A 21,130-nucleotide genomic window follows, 5' to 3' on the forward strand; every position below is an offset into this window, starting at 1 on the left:
AATTTAATTCATTTAGCTACTTCAAATACCTTAATTGTACCTTTAAATGTCATCCCACCGGCTTTAAGTGCTGGCGGGACTTTTGGGTTTATGAAGCCCGCAACACCGGGATTCGTTTCTGCTCCAAGCTTTTAACATTTTTACTGCCCCCCTCCCCGCCCCGTTCTTCGGGGTTAAAATTTACCCCCAGCAGTCAATTTTAGATGTAATACATACTTTGTTAGATGAAAAAATATTATTAATACAAGATTTATCTTTCAAACATTGACATTGCTCTTAGATTCAGTGAAAACATTAAGCCACAGGACCAGATAGTCATTTGAAAAATAATCCATATCACAACTTTCAACCTATAAATTTTGAGAATGCAATTAAAAAAGCAGTATGTCTTAATCAGAATTGCTACAATTTTAGTAGTTTAAAGAGCAGTTACTTCTTAACAAGTGAAATTATACTTCAGTTAATTTAGCGCCAAAAAAAAAACAATTTAGCTCTCAATATGCTATAAAATTTTTCAGCTCAGTTCAGTGGGAAGGCCAGTTTGAAAACAATTTTGGAGATAATTTGATGAGTTTGCATAGCCGGCAAGGAGCCTCACCCACCGCTATGCATAATGAGAAATTATGAAGGCAATGGAAATAAAAATGGGGAGAGATGTAAAACCAGATGTCAATTCGCTATCACCCGTTTTACACTATCGCACTAAGTCAAAATTATCCCCAATGTGTTTTTGCATGTTGCATCATGCAAAAACTGCAACTTAACTTGAGAGAGAAATTGCCAAACTGACTGAGTACCTTAATTTGGCAGGTGATGTGAGATCACCTGGTTGAGGTTGTCTCACACTGCTTTAGCCTCATAGCAGTTGCAGTATAACTATAACCAGTGTGAAGCAAACTACGGGAAGTATCCAGGCATCCAACCTTTTAAACTTAGTTGTTAAGCATTTAAGCGTTGGCAAAGAGCAAACTGTTCTTTTGGCTCTTTGCTAACATTACAAGTACGTATGTGCAGAGCGCTGCTTCTTGATTAGACAGTGGTGCACATGGAACAATATAAATCTGCAGTGTTAGCTCTGCATCACACTGATTAAGTGAAAATCTCAAACAGCGCCTTCAGTGTAATAATGTCATAACGGTGAAAATCTGTTAACGTGTGTTAACAAGGTTTACAATATCATACAGAAAGTTTGTATAGTGCTTTTCTTACAGTGATGCAGAAGTCTTTTAACCCCAGTCCATATTGAAGGAAGATAATATGGACCTATTCAAGACTGTTCAACAAATATTCTCAGCTATGATATGCTTGGTAAACCAAAATGTGAACAAGATGGATTTTACTATCTTGGTAAGACAGACCATTCAGAAAAGTTGCAGTATCAAACATAACTTCTTCACGAGAATGTCACAGTGAGAAATTAACCAAATAGCAGTTTGTTATGCCCAATTAACTTCCATCCCCCTACACCCCAATCAACTTAATGCAATTAGGTCCTCATTCAATTCAATGCATAGCAGGTGGTCCTGCATACGTAGGAGAAAGTCAAATCATTTTGTGCACAAATATTTTTTGATTAAGCATCAAACTTTCTGCTACAAGATAAATAATGAGATGGGCAATTGACTTATGCCATGAACTCAATCAGGCTTCCGATTATAAAGTTGCAATTAACGTGAATGCTTAACAAGAGCAACAAAATGAATGCGAAAATCCCTTTTCACAATTCAACACTGCTTTAGAATAAAGTTACAGGATTCTAATTGACCTAGAAGATAGTAAGAATTTTACAGAAATTACTGTTTGCCCTGTGGCATTTCTTCCGCAAACCTGTTGGATCCTAGACAATATTGTGGGGTAAGTTACTTTCTTTCACACCCAGCAAAATTTAAATATTTCTAAGAGTAACAGTATTTTGTAATAGCATTTCTTGTGTTCTGAAGGCAGTTTCTTGGCAGATTGCATTTGATATTTTTGAAACGATTATGACTGCAAAGTCAACAAGCTATTGATAAAATTGAAACACATCGGTAAGTGCATTCAAAATCAACTTTGAAATTCAGAGATTATGTAATATTTTTAGAGAGAAATTTAATTCTAGTGGCAAATATTTCAGCTTCTGAGAAAATATTAATGCTTTTACCTGGAATTTTGAATAGAATGGAATCGGCTAATTCATTAACAATTTCATCAGAGCTTTTGCCAGTTCCACGTGCTATAACATTGGGCTGTACTTCAAGAACTGTCGATATCATGTTGTTGGTTTCCTGGCGCTGTAATAAGAGGAGTGATGAACAGACACATTACACATGATTTCAGAATATTTCCATTCAGAAAAGAGCTTCATTTCCAGAAAAGTACTCAATATGATACTAATTAATTGACTTGTTGGTCAGAGGAAATTCAAAGATTTAATTTATCCCAGGGTATTTTATCATAATATAAATTTCAATATTATAGAATCAGAAATTTCACCACAAAAGGCTATTTAGCTTATCCCAGTGCTACCTCCACATCAGAACTATCCATTCTAATCCTACTTCCTTTCTTTTTCCCTATCCCCTTTAATATTTCTTTTTAATTGTTTATTTAATTTCCTCTTCAATGGCATAATTAACTCAGTTTCAATATCTACTTATGATAATGCATTCTATATTCTAATAAGCTGTTGTCTGAAACAGTTTTTCTAAACTCCCTCTCCTTTTATGCTTTTAATACTAATCCTAAATTTATACTCCTAAATTACCAATTTACTTGGTGAAAATCATCTTTCACCAATTATCTTTGCAAATCCTTTCAAAATTTTAAACACTTCAATCTGATCTCCACAACCTTCTCTGGTAAATACAGTCTTAGTTTTTCCAAATCTCACACTATACGATGTCCTCGTATCATCCCTCGTATCATCTTAGTAAATCTATGTTGCACCTTTTCCATGGCTCTAAAATCCTTTCTTTAATGGGTTGTCCAAAACTGTTCGCAGCACTCCAATTTTGACCTAACTAATCTTGCACCAGTTCATCATTACCTCCTTGCTTTCATATTCAATGCCCCTATGTATAAATCCCATTTTTTTGGCATTTTCCACCTGCAATCTGTTTTCAAACATCCGTGTAACTGTACCCCTATGGTTGGTTCTTCCAATCCATTGAAAATGTTACAGTTTAGATTATATTTCCATTCTCAGTTTCTTTCCCCAAAATGTGCATGCCTTTATCATGATAACAGCAAAGACAAGTTTGAATAAAATGAGTTTTATTGCACATTCAACTGCTTATGATTTCACACATACACTAATAATGGTTTTGTTAATTTTGTCCACAATTTTCTCCCTTTCCCTCATGATGGCTCTTCCAAAGGCTTTGCAAGCTCTCTGGTACCTTATACCCATGGCTATTCTTCATATATGAAGTGAATGCTGCCAGGGTATTTGATTATGACAGTATCGCAGCTGTGTTCTCACCCAACATTTATGCATACATATTTTCAGTTGGGGGTAATGATCAGAAGCAAAAACCCAAGTTCACTTTTTTTGCCCCCTTGTCTGGAAAACTGAGATCAACTATACTGTTCGCACCACAAACTCAGTTGATGAATTAATTCAGTACAATCTAGGAATTAAATCTTCACCTCTGGTTTTTATGGATCAGCACTACATTGCATGTTGCATTAACCTACTGAGCCATTGGGAAGGGTCAATAAATTTATGCCAAATGTAAATATATTTTGTAAAGCATTATGAATTGAACAATAACTTATAATAACAGATTTGTTGGTATTACTTAAGCCAAGTTTTTTTTTTAAAGTATCATCTTTACAAGAATTTTTGGAAAAGTCTGATTTGATGAAATGTTCATTTGTGTAGATGATCTAGACTCCGGCATATGACTAACGGTCAGCTCAAATAAAGGTTCACTTTTATCCATGTATTTCAGTTTGTGATTGTTGCAAATTGCCTATTCCCTTCCCCAATACTGTAAATCATTTTCTTCTTTTCTTTACAATCTCCGCCCATTTCCTCAGGCTGCACAGCATTCCTTGACAGTGAGAACTGGGAAAGCAATCTGCTTCCAGGGTTCTGCCAATGAATCTCTGAATCAGGCACTGGAAGGTAAGCGAGGGTAGTGCAATTTCATTTGATCTTCTATTTTCTCCTGCACTGGAAAAGCACCACTGCTCAACATCTTTCTCATTCCATGCAACGGAGATCAGGAAATTCCTGTGTAAGGGATTATGAAGTTAAACCCATGCCCTAATGTTAAAGAGAATATTTGGTGGTTTTCGTCAAAGGAAAACAATACTTAATCTACAGAAGCATCTTTGTACCTTTACATTAGTTAAATTGTAACTATGCGCAAATAGTATTTTTAATGAGGTAAAATTTGTCCTTTAAACTAAACATGTTGAAAGTGCAGTCAAAATTCAATAGCATAACCACATTTTGTGAAACTGTAATTATTGATTAATCATATTCTGTTGATTAGTCATAGGCTGAAATATATCAATCTTGTGAGAGTGGTGGCCTTTGTCAAGAATTGCAATTTGATTACATACAGAGACCATATCAATGAATCCTCACACAACTGTCTCCAAGCAACTCCCATTTACATTTTTCAGATTGAATAATGCAAATACTCACTTAGTAAAACTGTAATATATTTTGCAAAAATAAATAATGGACAAGGAAATTCCAGAAGGATTTCCTAAATCATGTCAGCAAAAAGACTATTCTTCTGTCTCCATTAAAGTGACAACATATAATCATATAATAGTCGATGGAATAATGATGTAATTGCCTTATGACTTGACAGTATCATGTCACCTTGAAGTAGGCAGTACTATTATCATCATTTGAAATAACATGAATTTTTCATTATGAAAGATTACTGATATTATCTCATTAGCACAATAATTTAATACAAACCTGGAAAGCTAAATTAGCATTTTCATGCATCCCAAATATTTCTGGGTCATCAATCAGGGGAAGGCCTTCGATGTACTCTTTGAATGCCTGCAAGCTGTCTGCCTCAGGACTATAGTAAATTCCTGAAATGCAGAACATTGTTTAATTGTATTATATAGAAATAGCCCATCTCATAGTTGTGCAGGTGTAAATGATTGATGAGAGAGCTTTCAGCATCTCTACAACAATCAAGCAGTATAAACATCAATTTGCATGAGTTGAAATAAGAAATTTTGAAATGCATAAATGCTACAGTAAGAGAGCCTTCTCTATTCTGTTCACACCCCTGCTCAGCAACTTTTGCTATAGTAAAATGCCACTTTGGTATCACACTCTAATAAATCTCATTTTATGACATATAGGCCAGAATTATCCTCTTTGAGGCAGAGTTCCATCCCTCTGAATTTTTCCTAACCCCAATTCAATTTCATGCAAGATTCCAGCTGCCAAGAGTGATCCTGCTAGTGTGAAGAGGGAAATATCAATGGTGCTGCATGCACATCCAGAAAAGCCATTGGGGGACTTAAAGGTCAGACCAGCAGTCCCTCTGAAGGTGTTAGGAGCCAGATTGGAGGGAGAGGAGTCTGCCACACGGCCGTCTGCCCTCATAGGGACCTCAGGGCTACTATCGTCGCTTCCCAGAGCCCAATGCACCCTCCCCATTCTGGCAGCAGGAAGCCACAGTAAATGGGGCGAACAGCTGGGGAACCCTCCAGGAATCAAGACCCACATTCCCCTGCCAGCACTATTTACATTTGGCTGGCAGAGAAGGAGAGGCCAGTTGGCAGTGTTAGGCCTCATCACTTGCATTTTCCTTCATTCTCCACTGTGTTCCTGCTAAATTTTAAACGGGATTACATAAGAACATAAGAAATAGGAGCAGTAGTAGGTCATACGGCCCCTCGAGCCTGCTCCACCATTTGATAAGATCATGGCTGATCTTTGACCTCAACTCCACTTTCCTGCCTTATCCCCAATGTCCCTTGATTCCCCTAAAGTCCAAAAATCTATCGATCTCAGCCTTGAATATACTCAACGACTGAGCATCCACAGCCCTCTGGGGTAGAGAATTCCTAAGATTCAAAACCCTCTGAGTGAAGTAATTCCTCCTCATCTCAGTCTTAAATGATTGACCCCTTATCCTGAGACTATGCTCCCTCGTTCTACACTCTCCAGCCAGGGGAAATAACCTCTCAGCATCTACTCTGTCAAGCCTCCTCAGAATCTTGTATGTTTCAATGAGATCACCTCTCATTCTTCTAAACTCCAGAAAGTATAGGCCCATTCTACTCAATAAAGGCCCATTCTACTCAATATTAAAGAGGGATTATAGAGGAGAATCTCGACCATAGGTTCATGGGAGGAGCCCAAGATCTAAGAGCAAGCTACCAAACCCACTGATATTTGATGATTTTGGCCTATTTTACAGTGATCTGAGCAGTGCTCACACTGTCTTCAGACTGTAAATTACCTGCCTTATATCTTTTACATGTGAAATTTTAGATAGGCCAAAAGTATTTTGAATTTAAAAGGACCTTCATTCAGCAGTACCTCTATGGGAAACTCACGCTTTAAAAAGAATGTTTCTTTTTACTGGCAAGTGTTAATGTATGCCAGTTTGCAGACTAGGGAAGCGGACACAGTCACTGAGGGTGAAATTTATTTTGGGTGGTAGCACAAAATGGGCAACAGCGCATTGACAGCCTGTCTTACACCCTAGCCGATTTTCATTCCTGTTGCGTTGCAGTCAACGGAAACGAAAATCAGGCGGTATTTGCAATGGGCGGCCGATCTGCTATCTGGCAACTGTTGTGGTGCTGCTTTTTTTTTTGCCTCAACTGCTCCAAATGGGTTTCCTGCAGAATGACCTTATATCTCTATTTTCTAAAGGAAGACGAAGAGCACCAGCAGAGGGATGCCAGGCAGGTCAGGCTGTAACGGAGATGCTCTGTACCTAGCCACTGGCACCTCCACACCAGAAGCTACAGCCAAATGCACTATACTTTCAAGTGTCAGAGGAGCAATCCTGTTGGAAGTTTTGATTTACAAGATACACATGCTCCAAATAGATCTGTAGCCATGCTCCACCACAGGCAGTCCCTTAACTTTATTGTTCCAGGATAATTTAAGGTTGCCAATGGGAACATCAGAAACATAAACCAATCAGCTCTGGGTGATCCCCAAGTCTGCCAAAGCCAGAAGAGATAACCTGTTCCACTTTGGAACTCCAGGCCTGTAGGGCAACAGTCTGACCATCCTTGGGAGAAGCACTGACTGCATTTAGGGTCTCTGGCATGGAAGCACCACTGCAGCTATCCCTAGAGTTTCCACATGCTCTGTGGTGGGTTCCAGCTTTGTAAAATCATCTTGCAAGGTTGTGTACATGCAGCCAGTGGACTCCACCACCTCAGCTGCTATCTGTAATATGGTCCCCAATGACTGCACCAACATTTAATACTCAGAAAGCATTCAGAAAGTGTGCCAGAACAGCTATGTAATTTACACTCCATGATGTTAAGAGAACATGTTTATGGATTACAACCTTATTAATGCCATTATGTTAATTATTATGTGATTTCTTAGCACTCCTGGTTATTCTGTTATGTGGTCCCCAAAGTGCTTCTAATCTCAAGATAAACAGTTTCAAGCATTTTCAATTATTATGTTTACAGTATCATAAATGCACAACACAATTATACACCGGGCCTATGATCAACAATTCATGTTAAGCAGTGATTAAAAAAAAGCTGAAGAAGCAGATTCTTTAAAAAATATAAAAGTTAACAAGAAGTTGTTAAAATTGCTAAAGATGGTAAAGTTGCATGATCAGCACTGAATGTTCACTTGCCTGATGATGAATACTTATATCCATTTGCCAAGATACCAGGTGAGAAGAATCGCTTTAAGATGGTGCGTAGACATCGCTGGTCCCAAGCATCTGTAACTCGACCTCCATAGGTGATCTCACCTACACAGTGTAATTAAAGCAATTAGATGTTAGAATTTCTATGCGTTCATTCCAAGTAAAGTTCAAAAATATAGTTTCATCTGAGTGCACATTATCATCACCAATGGGTGTGCGTTCCAGATGCAAAAAAAACCCCTTCATTGCTAGAGTAATGTACATGGTCATATTTAACAGCATTTAAATATAAGTGGCAATACTTTCTTCCTTGCTTAGGGACATCTCTTCAAATTAACTGTAGTGATTAAAAAAAAACTGAAAAAAACAGAAGCACACAAATCTGCCACAAAATTCTTTCATACTCCTTTGTTTTTTTGTCAAAAACAGAATTCCCTGATAGAAGGACTCAGCGAGCAACACTTTGTGGTAACTTCAGTTTACCTCATCTTCTTTGTCAAAACATTGTATGGAAGTAGCACTTGCAATGTAACTGGATGACTGGGTCACACATTGAACAAAACTGGTAACATTATCTGTTCCTTGCCCTGGAAAGGCTAATGCACTTTAAAGATCAGCATAAGAGCTTGGCAGGACTTTATTTTGTTCTACATCAAGCAACCAACCATAAAAATATGAGCATTAACTAAAGTATTACGTAAATTTATTTTGTGACTTTTGGCATAGAAATACCTTCAACTCATGCCTATTATGTTTATGACAACTATTATAATGAAGCGGGAATGGAACCCCCTTGAAGACATTCTTTAAAGCCTTCCCCTAAGTGATTTTTACAACAATAAATCTGGTGGGATTAGTTCCATGGTACATAAAGGGATAGAAACTGGACTTTGTTGTGCATGTTTTACGGGCGTAAAACAGGCCAATGTTGAGCACATACCCAAAGGATGCCTAAAAAAAATATCATTGCTGTGGAGCCAGGTAGAGCAGGTGTGCTCCCCAACTCCACAGTATACCAATCCCGCCCCCACCCCTCCCAGCTGCCGCTCCACACTCCCCTCGCAGGACTTACCTGCGGACTGCTGCCGGCGAGCCAAACGGCTCAAAATTCATTTCTTTAAATGGGCAAGCTGCCTGTGGAGGCGCGACAGAAGCCGGCAACTCGCCCACTTAATATTAACGAGGTCCGAGGTCCAATGTTGGGCCGGCCTCTGATCTCACGGTTCGGGCACGTGGTGCGGCCGCATCGTCACCTTTGTGCCCGAAACCGGGTGCCGATGAATTTACACCCCAAATGCTCTTACAGATGGCCTCATCCAATAAGGTACTATTTTGAAAGATGCCACTTCAGCACCCGGGTAGAGAAGATGCCAGCCTGTTGGAAACTGTGTGGCATTATCTTAATGAAGTGTATTGTAGACATTCTCCCCAGAACTTGTGCATGTTGTTTGTGTGTGTACAAACATAGATAGTATAGCCAACACTGCATGGAAATTTTACGCATCAGATTTTTCCATTCACAAGTAAAGCTAAGTCACCCTCAATTGAAGCAGGTCCATGTCAGACACATTTCTTGACACCGATTTCTGATTCCAGCTGGCATATTATGCATTTCGTTTATGATTTCTTTTTTAAAAAAGTGATGGCATGAAACTGAATTACACCCTCTGGTGCTGTTATTGCATCGTTGTATCATCAGATGTTTAAAAAAATGCTTTTTATTTCACCGTTTGTGCTCTGACATTCTGGGTGGGAACACAGCCGAGCAAACAGCCGGCTGCCTGGGCGCAGTAGCTGGAAGGCTCGGCCCATTTTAAAGGCCGGGCCTTGTTAGTATGCCACTTGCCGACTTCCTGACCAAAAGGGCCGGAAGTTGGAGGGAAGCAACTGCCCGGCCATTAAAATCGTGCAGCTCAGGGGCTGCCACCAGGACCCTCAGAAACGATCCCCGGCACAGTGTAAGTCTTCAGGAAGGCGAATCACAGTCTGGGGCTGGGGATGGGCCTGGGGCAGGGAGGTCCAAGGTTTCCTTGTGAGGCTCGGAGGTGGGCTGGGGCGTTCCCCGTGGCACGCAAGGAAACCAAAAATGTTATTAAAAACTCACGTTGCTGGGCCTCCTCGGGCCTTGGATCCTGTTCCCAGCAGGTTAGGTCTAGCAGGGAAGCCACCACTGCTCCCCTGTTCAGGCCTCAAATTAAAATAGCAGATCGGGCCATCACCGCAGCCTGATCTGCATATTTAAAGAGAACCCTGCCGGCCTCGTGCAGTTTCTGCAGGGTGAGGAGGGTTAAAACTCCCCCCTGTGTTCCTTCAGAATGGTAGATTTTGGCTTTGTGCGATAATGTAAAACAAGTGATAGGGAATAAAGAGCCCGTTTTACATATCTCCCGATTTTTATTTCCATTTCAATTGATGTGCTCTCACCTGTTTTGCACTATCGCACAAAGTTAAAATCAACCCAAGACTCTCTAAAATAAAATAAACTGCTACACATAATAGGAACACTTCTCATTATAGGCATCCAATGTCAACATCAAGAACTCCCTGACTAGGTATAGCACGGGTAGAAGCAAAGTAAAGCCCCCTTAATTCTGTCTGACAACTTACCTTAGGTTTAACGTCAGAAGAGCACATGACTGCACCAATATTGAATTTTCCATTTCCATTTCCAGCTGTCCTATCATCTCTCTGAGTGAGGTTGCCATTTTAGTGCCAAATTAAAAACAGTTAAAAGCCAATTGAAGGGATTCGCAAAATTTCACATGCTCCCCCCCGCCGAAGATTTATTGGAGTTATTAAAGAAACCCTGGTGTGACTGTGTTTTTAAAAAATCCAGGGTCTTTCAAAATGGCCACGGTCCGACACAAGGCCAAGGGCCTGCAGCATTTGAAATTGGATTCTCTGGCAGTTTGGCAGGCTTCGTGTTTCAGACAGGGCTCTTTGAACAATGCAGTTGCATTCACGCCCTGGGGCAAGCCATCAACTTTGCCGGCCTAGACAATCAAAATTCGAGCAGGAATAATCCCAGGACTAAGGTGACCCATTAAGGAACATTCGGAATAATGGAAAGCAATTATGGAACAGATCAGTACAGGTACCGGCCATTAATGTAAATGGGCCAAGATCGGGGCCCGATTGTCTTACGTTTTCGCGCCCAAATCGGACAATGGAGCAAACTAATGAGGCGTGAAAATAACCCACGCGGTTAACTGGGGCGTCCCAGAACCTCTCTCTCTCTCTCTCTCTTCGCCTCGGTCCAGTGTCCTGCTTGCCTGCTAGCAACCAAGAAGGAAGGCCGTCCAGTAAACATCGCAACCACGTGTCGATGGCAGCAGCAGGACACAGGGGCCAGGCCTTTTCATCTGTTTCATCGGTGAGCATTATTTTTTTTCTGGCCGTCACAAGACAACCTAGCTAGGTGTAAGGGTGGGAGTTAAAGGGGTATTGCTAAAATTGTGATTTTAGAATTTTCCCTCGATGTGTCCGTTTCTTCCACCCCATTAAGTGTAAGACTGTATTGTATCCATAGTGATTCCTTTTATCATCTGTATAATACTGTTTACCTTGTAGTTTTAGTTTTCTTATTAATAAACATTGGTTTTCCTTGCACCAATCCACTGGTCTGTTCGTCTGTCCTTATTACCGCTCGATAAGTCCTGAGCTCAGAATCAGGAAGGGGAAAGCGATTTGAAACTGCACAGCGGGCAGGGCAGCTCAGGAAAACATAACTGGCTGACCTACAATAAGCCCCGGAAACACAACCCCTTACAGAAAGCTCACTAAAAACAGGATTGAGACTGTCGCAAACTCACACAGCCAGCCAACAGATGAGAATTAGGTTGCGGGGGGGAGACCCTCACTCATTGCAGGAGGCCACTCTGTCACGTGGGACAAAGTTTGGCCTCCACCACCCTGCTCCTAACAATCAAATTCACAAACTTGCACACTTACCCCGGTGTCCAGACACATGTACCTACCTTGCGGACCCCCTCAGATGTGCATCATCCGGATGGGGGCCGCCGTAGCTGCAGTCATGACCTCGGAGGACAAACAGCATCACCAGCCTCATCGGCCACGCCATCCACCTCTGACACGTGGAGCTCCACAACACAGTGCTGTGACATATCTACCTGCACAGCAGGAGGGAGGGCAACCGCAGAGACAGATGCGTCGCAGAGGGCACTATCCTCGCCACAGGGTCCACAGACCGAGGCTCAGCTTCCTGGACCTCTCTGAGCAGCAGTGCACACGGAGGCTCAGAGTCACTCGACATGTAGTCGTGGACATCTGCAGCCTCCTTCATGCCGAGCTGCTCCCGGCTGGCCCGAGCACTATCTTCTTACCTGTTGCTGTCAAAGTCACCACTGCCCTCAACAACTTCTCCTCCGCATCCTTCCAGGGTGCCACCGGGGACATTGCCGACGTCTCTCAGTCGTCTGCAAAAAAGAGCCCTGCAAATACACCTACACCCACTCTGCAGTGACACAATGGGTGGCATCAGTTGTGGGTCTTCATAGTGATCCTCAGGAAGGGGCATTATTGCACAAACCAGACAAGATTCGCAAAGACGTGGCAGTAGTGGTGCCAATATAATATGTAATGTGAGTTCATCAGAAATTAAATATAATTAAAAACCATGACAAACCCTCAAACACCCTTGTGCATCCCCTTCATGCTAACAACACGTTTGCCTTACGCTTCCTACTGCACATATGTGATGCATGCCCTGTGGCTGCAGCACAGGTAGTGGCAGGTTGAGTGAGGCTGACTGTGAAAGAGATGCATGAGAGGGTGAGTATGAGATAGAGCCATGAGATTGTATGAGGATTGGGTTGAGTGGTAGTGGCGGGATGAGTACTGGCGAGGTGAGTAAGTGCAGGTAAGATGAGGATGAGCTTTGAGTGGGTGTGAGGAGTGATGTGACAGAGTAGTGTTGGCTGTGCAGAAGGAGATGTGGGGTGGGGGCGGTGATATGGCACACGGAGTGTAGGGGAATGAGTAAGTGTACTCACTTTGGCTGACCTACTGAGGTCATTGCAGCGCCTCCTGCACTGTATGCAGATGCGTGATATGTTGGTGGTGCAGATGACCTCCTCTGCCACCTCGAGCCAGGCCTTCTTGGTGGCAGAGGCAGGCCACTTCCTCCAGCCCGCCGGGGTGAAGATCTCTGTCCGCCCCCTCCTCCTCACGCCATCCAATAAGAGCTGGAGTGAGGCATCATTAACCTGGGAGCAGCTTTCCCCCTGGGCTGCTCCATGCTGTAATTTTTCCTATTTCTTGCAGCATCTGTCAGTGGAGGACTGCCCCTTTAAATAGAGCTCCTCCAGCTGACAGACCTTACTGCGCATGCGCAGCCCGCCCGCCGTGCAGCTTAGCAGCGGGGAACCCGGAAGAACAGGTAAGTGGCTCCAATCAGCCTGCAATTGTGCGCGAAGCAGACTGATTTCACCGGGCGGGTGGGTCGACCCCCCCACCACGAACCCGCCGCCATGGTAATATCGGGCCCATTGTTCCAGTCAGTGCCCACGCCTAAAACGTGACATGAAAGGATAAATGTTCAGAGACTCCATGCCCAGTGTGAGTCTTGTTCCTGCCAAGAGAGACTTTCATCAGGCATGAAATCTTGGAAAATTTATCCCACAGTCCCAGAGAATGCTATGAAGTTGGAGTGATTTTGGTGTGAAACTCGTCTAATCTCACAATAGAGAATAGATGAAACCCACAAGGCATGGAATGTTCTCTCTTCTGCTCTAATTTCACTTCAGAGGATAGGCAAGTTTCACAAAGACGAATTGCTTGGCTAACTCTGGCTGTTGGAGCAAACAATATTAGGGTTGATTTTTCTCTGCTTTGCACCCCAGATATGCCTATACCCGAGTCTCCCCTATCTTTGCACTTCGGATGCACTTTCATTCTTTTTTTGTGGTGGGGGGAGCATTTTCACCTGGAGCAGGTGGAAGCATTCCAATGTGGGGTAATGAGACAGTTTTAATGTGCCTTCTGTCTCATTCTCCTACGTTTCAGTTAAGAAGCCAAGTTGCCCATTGGAAGTGGGCCTTCAAGGTTGTGCTCAACCCCCTCAGATTGGAGGATCTGAAAAGAAGCTGTCAGCAACCTTCTCCCGCCTCCAAACATTAGGTTTTTTTCTAAGAAGAGCAAGCAATATCAGCAGGATAAAGGTCTTCTGGCTGCTAATTTTTGACAGTGCCCAAAGCCAGCAGTCACTTCTGCTGCTGCAGACCTCTCTTTCCTCCCCCAACTTTTGGGCAAAAACCTCTCCCAAAAGGCATTGTTTCTCTATAGTACAACAGTGACTACACTTCATTAGCTGTGAAGTGCTTTGGGACGTTCTGAGGTTGTAAACGGCACTGTAAGAATTCAAGATCTTTCTATCTTTCACAGTTGCACTGAGGAAATATCTGGTAATGACATGAATCTAAAAATATAGTGCAATGCGCTGCCGAAGCATAGGAATGCAGGAAAGTAATGAGAATCTTAAAGGTTGTCTGAGACCATCAGCTAACAGTAAATATGTGGCAGGTTGACAACCAGCACTTTTCAGCATGCATACTGGAGTCATGTACCATGGTACATTTGTGTAGCCATCCTTGTCATCTTTGTATTGGTCGGCCACCTTTAGCTGTTCCAAGGTCCGTCTGCTACTGTACACAGTGTTGACCCTAGCCAGCACTTCTTGCATCTTGCCCAACTCAAAGAGTGCTGGAAAGACAAACAGTGATCTCATGCAACAGCTCCTCGCACTGATCTCATGCAACAGCTCTTCCGCTTTGCCATCCACCACAGCAGGGGTGCTGTGCCACTCCATCACTTGTCTACAAACAACTTTTCCTGCCTTCACTGCTTTTTTTTGCCAGTCACTTCTTTTGGCCCATTGGACAGGCGGTCAAAAATCAGTGAGCCCCACAAAGTCTTTAGGTAGATAAGAAAAATTAACTGACCCCTCCCCCACCCCATAATAGGCCTTTGACCTTTTAAATGCAAATTATAGTCCTGCAAGAGGTAGTAACATGTTGGATTTCCTGCCTCCTTTTGGCAAGCTCCTAGTTCCAAGCCCAGGCCTTGAACTTTCTGCATATAAGAAATGAAGGCCGACTGTGAAACCTCCAGTAGAGATGGTTCTGCATTATTCATGTGTGCACAAAGCACACTACACACTGATCCTGCTGAAAGCCATGGGATTGGAAAGAGCTACCTCTGGATTTGACTTACTAAGATAACTGAATAGCTATAGAAATGACTGAACAGTTACAAATAGAAGTTTTGTGATTGAGATTTTTTTTTAAACTTCAATATTGAATTTCAGCTGATTGATGACAGCAAGTTTGAAACATTTCTTGAATAAAATTTGAATAAAATCAATTTACAACACAAACATATGACAGTCTATAATAAAATATTAGTGGAATTTAAAAAGGCACAAGGCAGGGGGAATCCTCCCTGTTATGGTTGAAGAGAATACAAGAGGTGATTTTGCAATTGCATGCTTCCAGTGGAATTCATTCTTGCAAGGAGAATTGGAGCAACAATATTGTAGCCTTAACTCCAACCCACACTCCCTGCAAGCATAGCTCACCGCTGGGAGTACAGGATCGGAAAATTTTCCCTATAGTTCATACTTCAGTATGAAGAGCAAGTTGCGAACCATCTGATTCTTTTAGTTGAATGTAATTTTTTCCCTTTACTTCTCCTGAAGTTTGTGATTCACGGCAACTTGCCCAAGTGCCCATGAGTGAATTTGAACAGTGAGTGCTGACAGGTTGTTGGGCTGCGGAAGTCAACATAGCTAAGATTAATCCTGTCTTCACCTGATCTCACACTCGCCCCGATTTACCTTGGAGCGGGCAGGGACGAAGGAATGGTTCCTGGCACTTAGCTAAGACACAGGCAGGGGGATTTGGGAGGGGAGGAGCCCGGGCAGGGGAGGTCTAAACTTTCCTTGTAAAACAAAGTAAAAAGCCTTACTTTTTTGGGCCTCTTCTCGCCCTAACTCCTTCAGCCATATCTGGCACACCCATTGGTGGGGGGGCGGGGAGAGAGAGAGAGAGCGAGACGTCATCTGGCACTGGAACAGAGAGTGGAGGGCGCTGAAGATCAGGGGTGGGGGGGGGGGGTGGGGAGAGCAAGATTGGGGGGGGAGAGGGAAAGATCGGGAGGGGAGGGGGAAGGTCAGTGGGGGAAAGGGGTAGATCGGTGGGGGGAGAGTGGGAGATCAGGGGCGGAGAGGGAGATCGGTGGGGGGGGCGGGGGGGTGGGGGGGAGAGAGGGAAAGATCAGAAAGGGAGACTTCGGGGGCTGAGGGGGACACCGGAGAGGGAGATATCGGTGGGGGGGGGGTGGGGGGAGAGGGGGACATCAGAGAGAGGACATCGGAGCAGGGGGGTGCAGTTGACATCGGTGGAAAGGTAAGTTTATTTTGTTTTTTTAACTTTGTGCAATGGTTTTTTATTTAATTTATTTTGTTTATTTTTGCCTGATCCGGCCCTTCATGCCTGGTTTCACAAGATGTGAATCGGAAGCTGTGGGAAAGCCGTCCAGGTAAGTTTAACTATCCACTATGTCAGAAATAAAGTACCTTAAGTACCCCAATGAGGTACATTTGGTTCTTTAACTATCACCATGCCGGCTTTAATTGCAGGTGGGACTTCCGCATTCAGGAAGCATGGGCACACAGGTGCATCTGTGGGAAACCCGGGAGCCGACGGGTTGGGGCTGGCTTCCTCACCCGCTCGGGATTTTCCCGATTTTCACAGCCCCCCGCCCCCAATGCATCCGCAATTTGATTTGAAAATCGGGGTCATAATGTATGTGTCAAAGAGCTCCTTGTAATCTGCAACATTGCATATTTTCTGCATTGTACCACGACCTGAGAAAGCATGTAAATATTGCAGAGCTCACTAAAAAATAAACACTAAAAAACACTAAAACAAATGCTAAATATTCTGGATGCTGGAAATCTGAAATAATAACAGAAAAGGATCACCATGAAACATTGGGCATGATTTTAGCCTGGAGCTGGGAAGGGTGCGGGGGATGGAATTCCTGATTTTGACGTAAGGACGTCAGGTTTTTTTTGCCAGTTTCCCGCCTAACAGGTTGGCCTGATTGACAGGCTGGCCTCAGACGGACAGGAGAAGAGGAAGAAAGAGGAAGTGAACAGGTAAGGGTTAGATGGGTGGGGGGGGTTCAGTCATCGGGACGCTGGGTCAGTCATCGGGGGGTGGGGTCAGCCATCAGGGGGGGTAGGGGGCGGGGGTCATCGCAGGGTTGGAGATTGTAAGGGGGTCGGAGATCGTGGGGGGGTCGGAGATCATATGGGGGGGTCGGAGATTGTGGGGGTGTCGCTGCAGGTAAGCTTGTTGGGCCTGAAGGAAGCACACCTGCTCTTCCAGGCCCATAAGCACTTACCCGATGATACAGGCCTTCTCGCCTCCTCTCACATGACGTGAAGTAGAATGCCCGGAATCCCGGCCTCCAGTGGCTAAAATCAAAAAAGCTTTGAAAATGGAGACCAACAGCGTCCTTAAAAGCTTTTAATGCCCAAACCGCCTCCTAAGAGCGGGTTGGTTGCCCGCCCCTCATCCCGCCCCCATGAAAACCGGAAATGGGTGGGTTGGGGCGGGTTTTAGATTTTTGCAATTGTTACTGGCCCCCCGCCCCTGTTAGCGTGGATATCAAAGCGCATTTCAGTGTGGTTTTAGGGTAAATACCACTGTCGTGTACCCATTAGTCACTTCATCGTTGCCTTTAATTCAACAGTCCAAAATCCACGCTAACACCCCCAACCCACCCATTTTTTCAGGCTAAAATCATGCCCATTGACTCTATTTCTCTCTCCACAGGTGCTGCCTGGCCGGCTGAGTGTTTTCCAGCATTTTCAGTTTTTATTTCTACTGTAAAACACTGTCGGTAACTCTATGCATATGGGAAAATACATTTTGATATCTGCACAGTGCTGATTTTAAGATGAAACTTGAGTTACAAAAGAAAAGTATGAGGGCTCACCAGTAATATAAACAAGAGCATCCCATGGGATTTTTCCTTCTTGACAGTAGAGGTTCAAATTGAGAAGAGCACATTCTCGATCACTATCACTGAATTCATAACAGATGTTCCAACCCAATGGACCAAACTTCTTCCTTTCCTAAATCAATGCATCACAATTTCACGCCATGCACAAGACAGGCACTGTATTAACGAGAGTATCAATGCTGCAGTTTTTTCACAAACCATTCAAAGTATTAAACCAAGTTATATCAGTAACCATAAACATCTAAGTAATGCAAAGTAATTTTTTTTTCCAAATGTAGCTAATAGCATTTTTCATGAGTAAATAAAAAATGAGTAAAAGACACGGTTGTTGGGCATGTGATCCCAAAACGCATATTCGCACAGCGTATGAATGTGTACTTTTTGCATTTGTTCATAAAACGGTAAGATGCAAAGCTGAGTGTGTGAGTGTTTTTGATCATTGTGTGTGCTTTATTTCCTTGGTTACTGCTTATTGGTTAAATAGGGTGTAACACGGGTGAAAAAGTGGACTTCAGCACCATGGAAACACCAGCAACACTATATGGAGAGTGGGAGTGGTCACATTGGTCAGCTTGACCAATCGGAATACTGGCGGAGATCCTGCCCCCTCGAGCTAGCAGAGGCCTGGCAGATTATCAGCAGTCGATGCGCCTGGTGAGGCCGCGCTGCCCAACAGCACACGTGGGGACCCCTTGGGAGATCTAGGTCAGGGCCCTGGCCTGGACCCCCAAAGAACAAAGATTTTTATCACTGAACTTCTAGGCCCCTTAGGAAAGTGGGATTAAAGAGAGGTTTCCAGGGGGCAAGGCGGTACCCTTCCACCCAGACTGGCAACTTGCACCACAGTACATGGTCTCTGGGAGAAGGCGGAGATGTCATAGGTGCTCGTCATTCATATAATAATTGCAGGGCCCTGGCCGACCCCACAACTTTGGTTGTGTAAGTATCGGATTTCCCAAGCGGGTGCATCCCAACACTTAACCCAGGATGTGCCCTCTGCGGATTTTCACCCCCAAAGTTTTCTTTTTGTCTACATTCAAGTGAAGAGCATCTAATGTGCCCAATAGTATTCCAAGTAACAAATAAAACACGGGGGACTGATAGTCCTTCCCCTCCCCGCCCAAGCATTGGACACAACCGAAGTGTGCTGCGCCAGTTCAGGCCCAGGAGTGCTGTTCTCCAGGGGCAAAGGTCAGAAAAATCATGCTACATGGCGTCAGCTGCTTGTTAATTAAACCAGGCTTACCTGAATCACAGCATGGAAGAAACAAACACCAAATATAATCTTTCTCCACTCCCTGCCCAAGACATGCTCCTCAAAGAAAGTGGTTGTAATCTCTGTGAAAGCTCGTCGGATATTAGCACGAAGTCCCTTTGGAGGTTCGTTGGTGACCTGAAGGAGAATAGTTTAAGTTACTCAACTACTTCAATTTTCCCTTTGTTTTGTTGTTTCACTCTAAATTAATTTTTGAGTTCTAGCTAGGGCCTGTAGAGGACTCACTCAATTTCCCACCTCTCCAAACGGCAAGCTGCCTGTCACTCTTGTTGTTCGGACTCATCACTGGTGCCAGCGGGCGGATGATGCGATCACTCTGCACACCACCCGCCAGATGTGCACTCAACTCCAAAACGGCCCTTTAATTCTACATGGTGATTGATAGGGCTCGATTTTACAACGTGGGTGGGTTGGCAGTGGTGGGGGGTGGGGTGAAGGTGCGCTGATTGACAGGCTGGTTGCTGTCAGGAGCTGCAACATGAGGGGGGGAGAGAAAGAGAGAGCGAGACGTCATCTGGCTCTGGACTGGAAGACCGGGGTGGGGGGAAGAGAGTGGAAGATCGGGGAGGGGGGAGAATGGAAGATCCAGCGCTGGACTGGAAGACTGGGGGGGGAGGGGAGGGAGAGGGGAACATCAGTGGGGGGAGAGGGGAGCGGGGAGCATCGGGGGGGGAGAGAGGAAGATCGGGAGGACATCGGGAGAAGATCGGAAAGACATTGGGGGAACATCGAGAGTTGAAGAGGGGGACATCAGGGGTCATGGGGGGGTTGCAGAGGGGGACATCAAAATGGGAGACATTGGACATCGGAGCAGGGTGCAAAGGTAGGTTCATTTAGCGTTTTCACTTCAGTCTATGGTTTTTTATTTATTTATTTAGTTTCTTGTTCCCTATCCGGCCCTTCATGCCTGGTTCCTAAATCAGAAGCGGTGGGCAAGCCGCCCAGGTAAGTTAAAAATCGTTCTAAGTGTTTAATCTGTCACAGGTAAAGTGCCTTAAGCACCTCAATGAGGTACATTTGGCTCTTTAACTGTCATCCCGCTGGCTTTAATTGGCAGGTTGGAGCCGGCTTCCGAACCCGAACGGGATTTCCGCGATTTTTGGAGCCCCCCACCCCCAGCACCGGTAATTGCCCCCTAAAATCACCCCCATAGTATTTTTATATTTATTGTGGTGAGATGCCCCATCTAGTGGTCCTATAGACAACCAGTGAAATTCCAGACACATGTTGGCTAATTCACCAGAAATTAAAACCTTAATCATAATACAAGTGAATAATTTTCCTTTACTATTACCACAGCAAATAAAATAACAGACAACAAATAAGTCCCTGTGAATGTGAAAATGTTTAATATTGGACCTACTTTCATGGAGGCATCTAAATCTCTGTATCTGATAATCCGAAATTGTTCTAATCTACAACTTTACATCCTTCACTATAATACTCCATTTACAAGACAATAAATAATTTTGAATCACACACTATCAATTAATCTTGGAACTTATGTAATTCCAGAATAATATGTTCAGTGCATGCAAAAAGCTAGAAATCATATCATTTAATTAAGTCCTATACCAGGCTGCAATTACATAACATAATTACCATGGCCCCGAATTTTCTCCGGGGTAGTGCTGAGTCCTCACTGATTCTGGGATTTTTCAGGTGACCTTGTAAGGGATAGAACCTCCACCAGCCTCTTACATTGTAAATTACACCAGGGAGCCGTTCCGGGGGAGGAACTCCCTATGTTGAAATTACCGTTTCCCTCGTTCAGTCGGGATCCAGAGGAAGCCTGGAGCTTGGTATGCCGAGTGAGCTGAAGTGTACCTGGCTCCAGCAGGGAGGATTTTTAAAGACTGGAAATTTTAAAAAAATAATTGGGATTGGCTCCCTTACACAGTGGATCGAGATAACATCCCACGATGTCTGAGGTGGCCACCCTCCCACAAAGGAGTCAAGATGCCAAATTTGACAGCTGTAT

At 43.7% G+C, this 21,130-nt stretch overlaps 1 protein-coding gene across 1 annotated transcript in view; it reads right to left on the reverse strand.

Moving 5' to 3' along the window:
- Window positions 1-21,130, reverse strand: part of dnah6 (dynein, axonemal, heavy chain 6) — a 475,651-nt gene that overhangs the window by 91,054 nt on the left and 363,467 nt on the right. Inside the window, exons 67-71 of the mRNA XM_067983622.1 lie at window positions 19,120-19,266; window positions 17,847-17,985; window positions 7,809-7,928; window positions 4,922-5,043; window positions 2,141-2,270 (exon numbers count right to left, since the gene is read on the reverse strand). Coding sequence (XP_067839723.1) covers window positions 2,141-2,270; window positions 4,922-5,043; window positions 7,809-7,928; window positions 17,847-17,985; window positions 19,120-19,266 — 658 coding nt within the window. The remainder of the gene's footprint in view (window positions 1-2,140; window positions 2,271-4,921; window positions 5,044-7,808; window positions 7,929-17,846; window positions 17,986-19,119; window positions 19,267-21,130) is intronic.

This window comes from Heptranchias perlo, chromosome 4, assembly GCF_035084215.1.
Source record: "Heptranchias perlo isolate sHepPer1 chromosome 4, sHepPer1.hap1, whole genome shotgun sequence".
NCBI lineage: Eukaryota > Metazoa > Chordata > Chondrichthyes > Hexanchiformes > Hexanchidae > Heptranchias > Heptranchias perlo.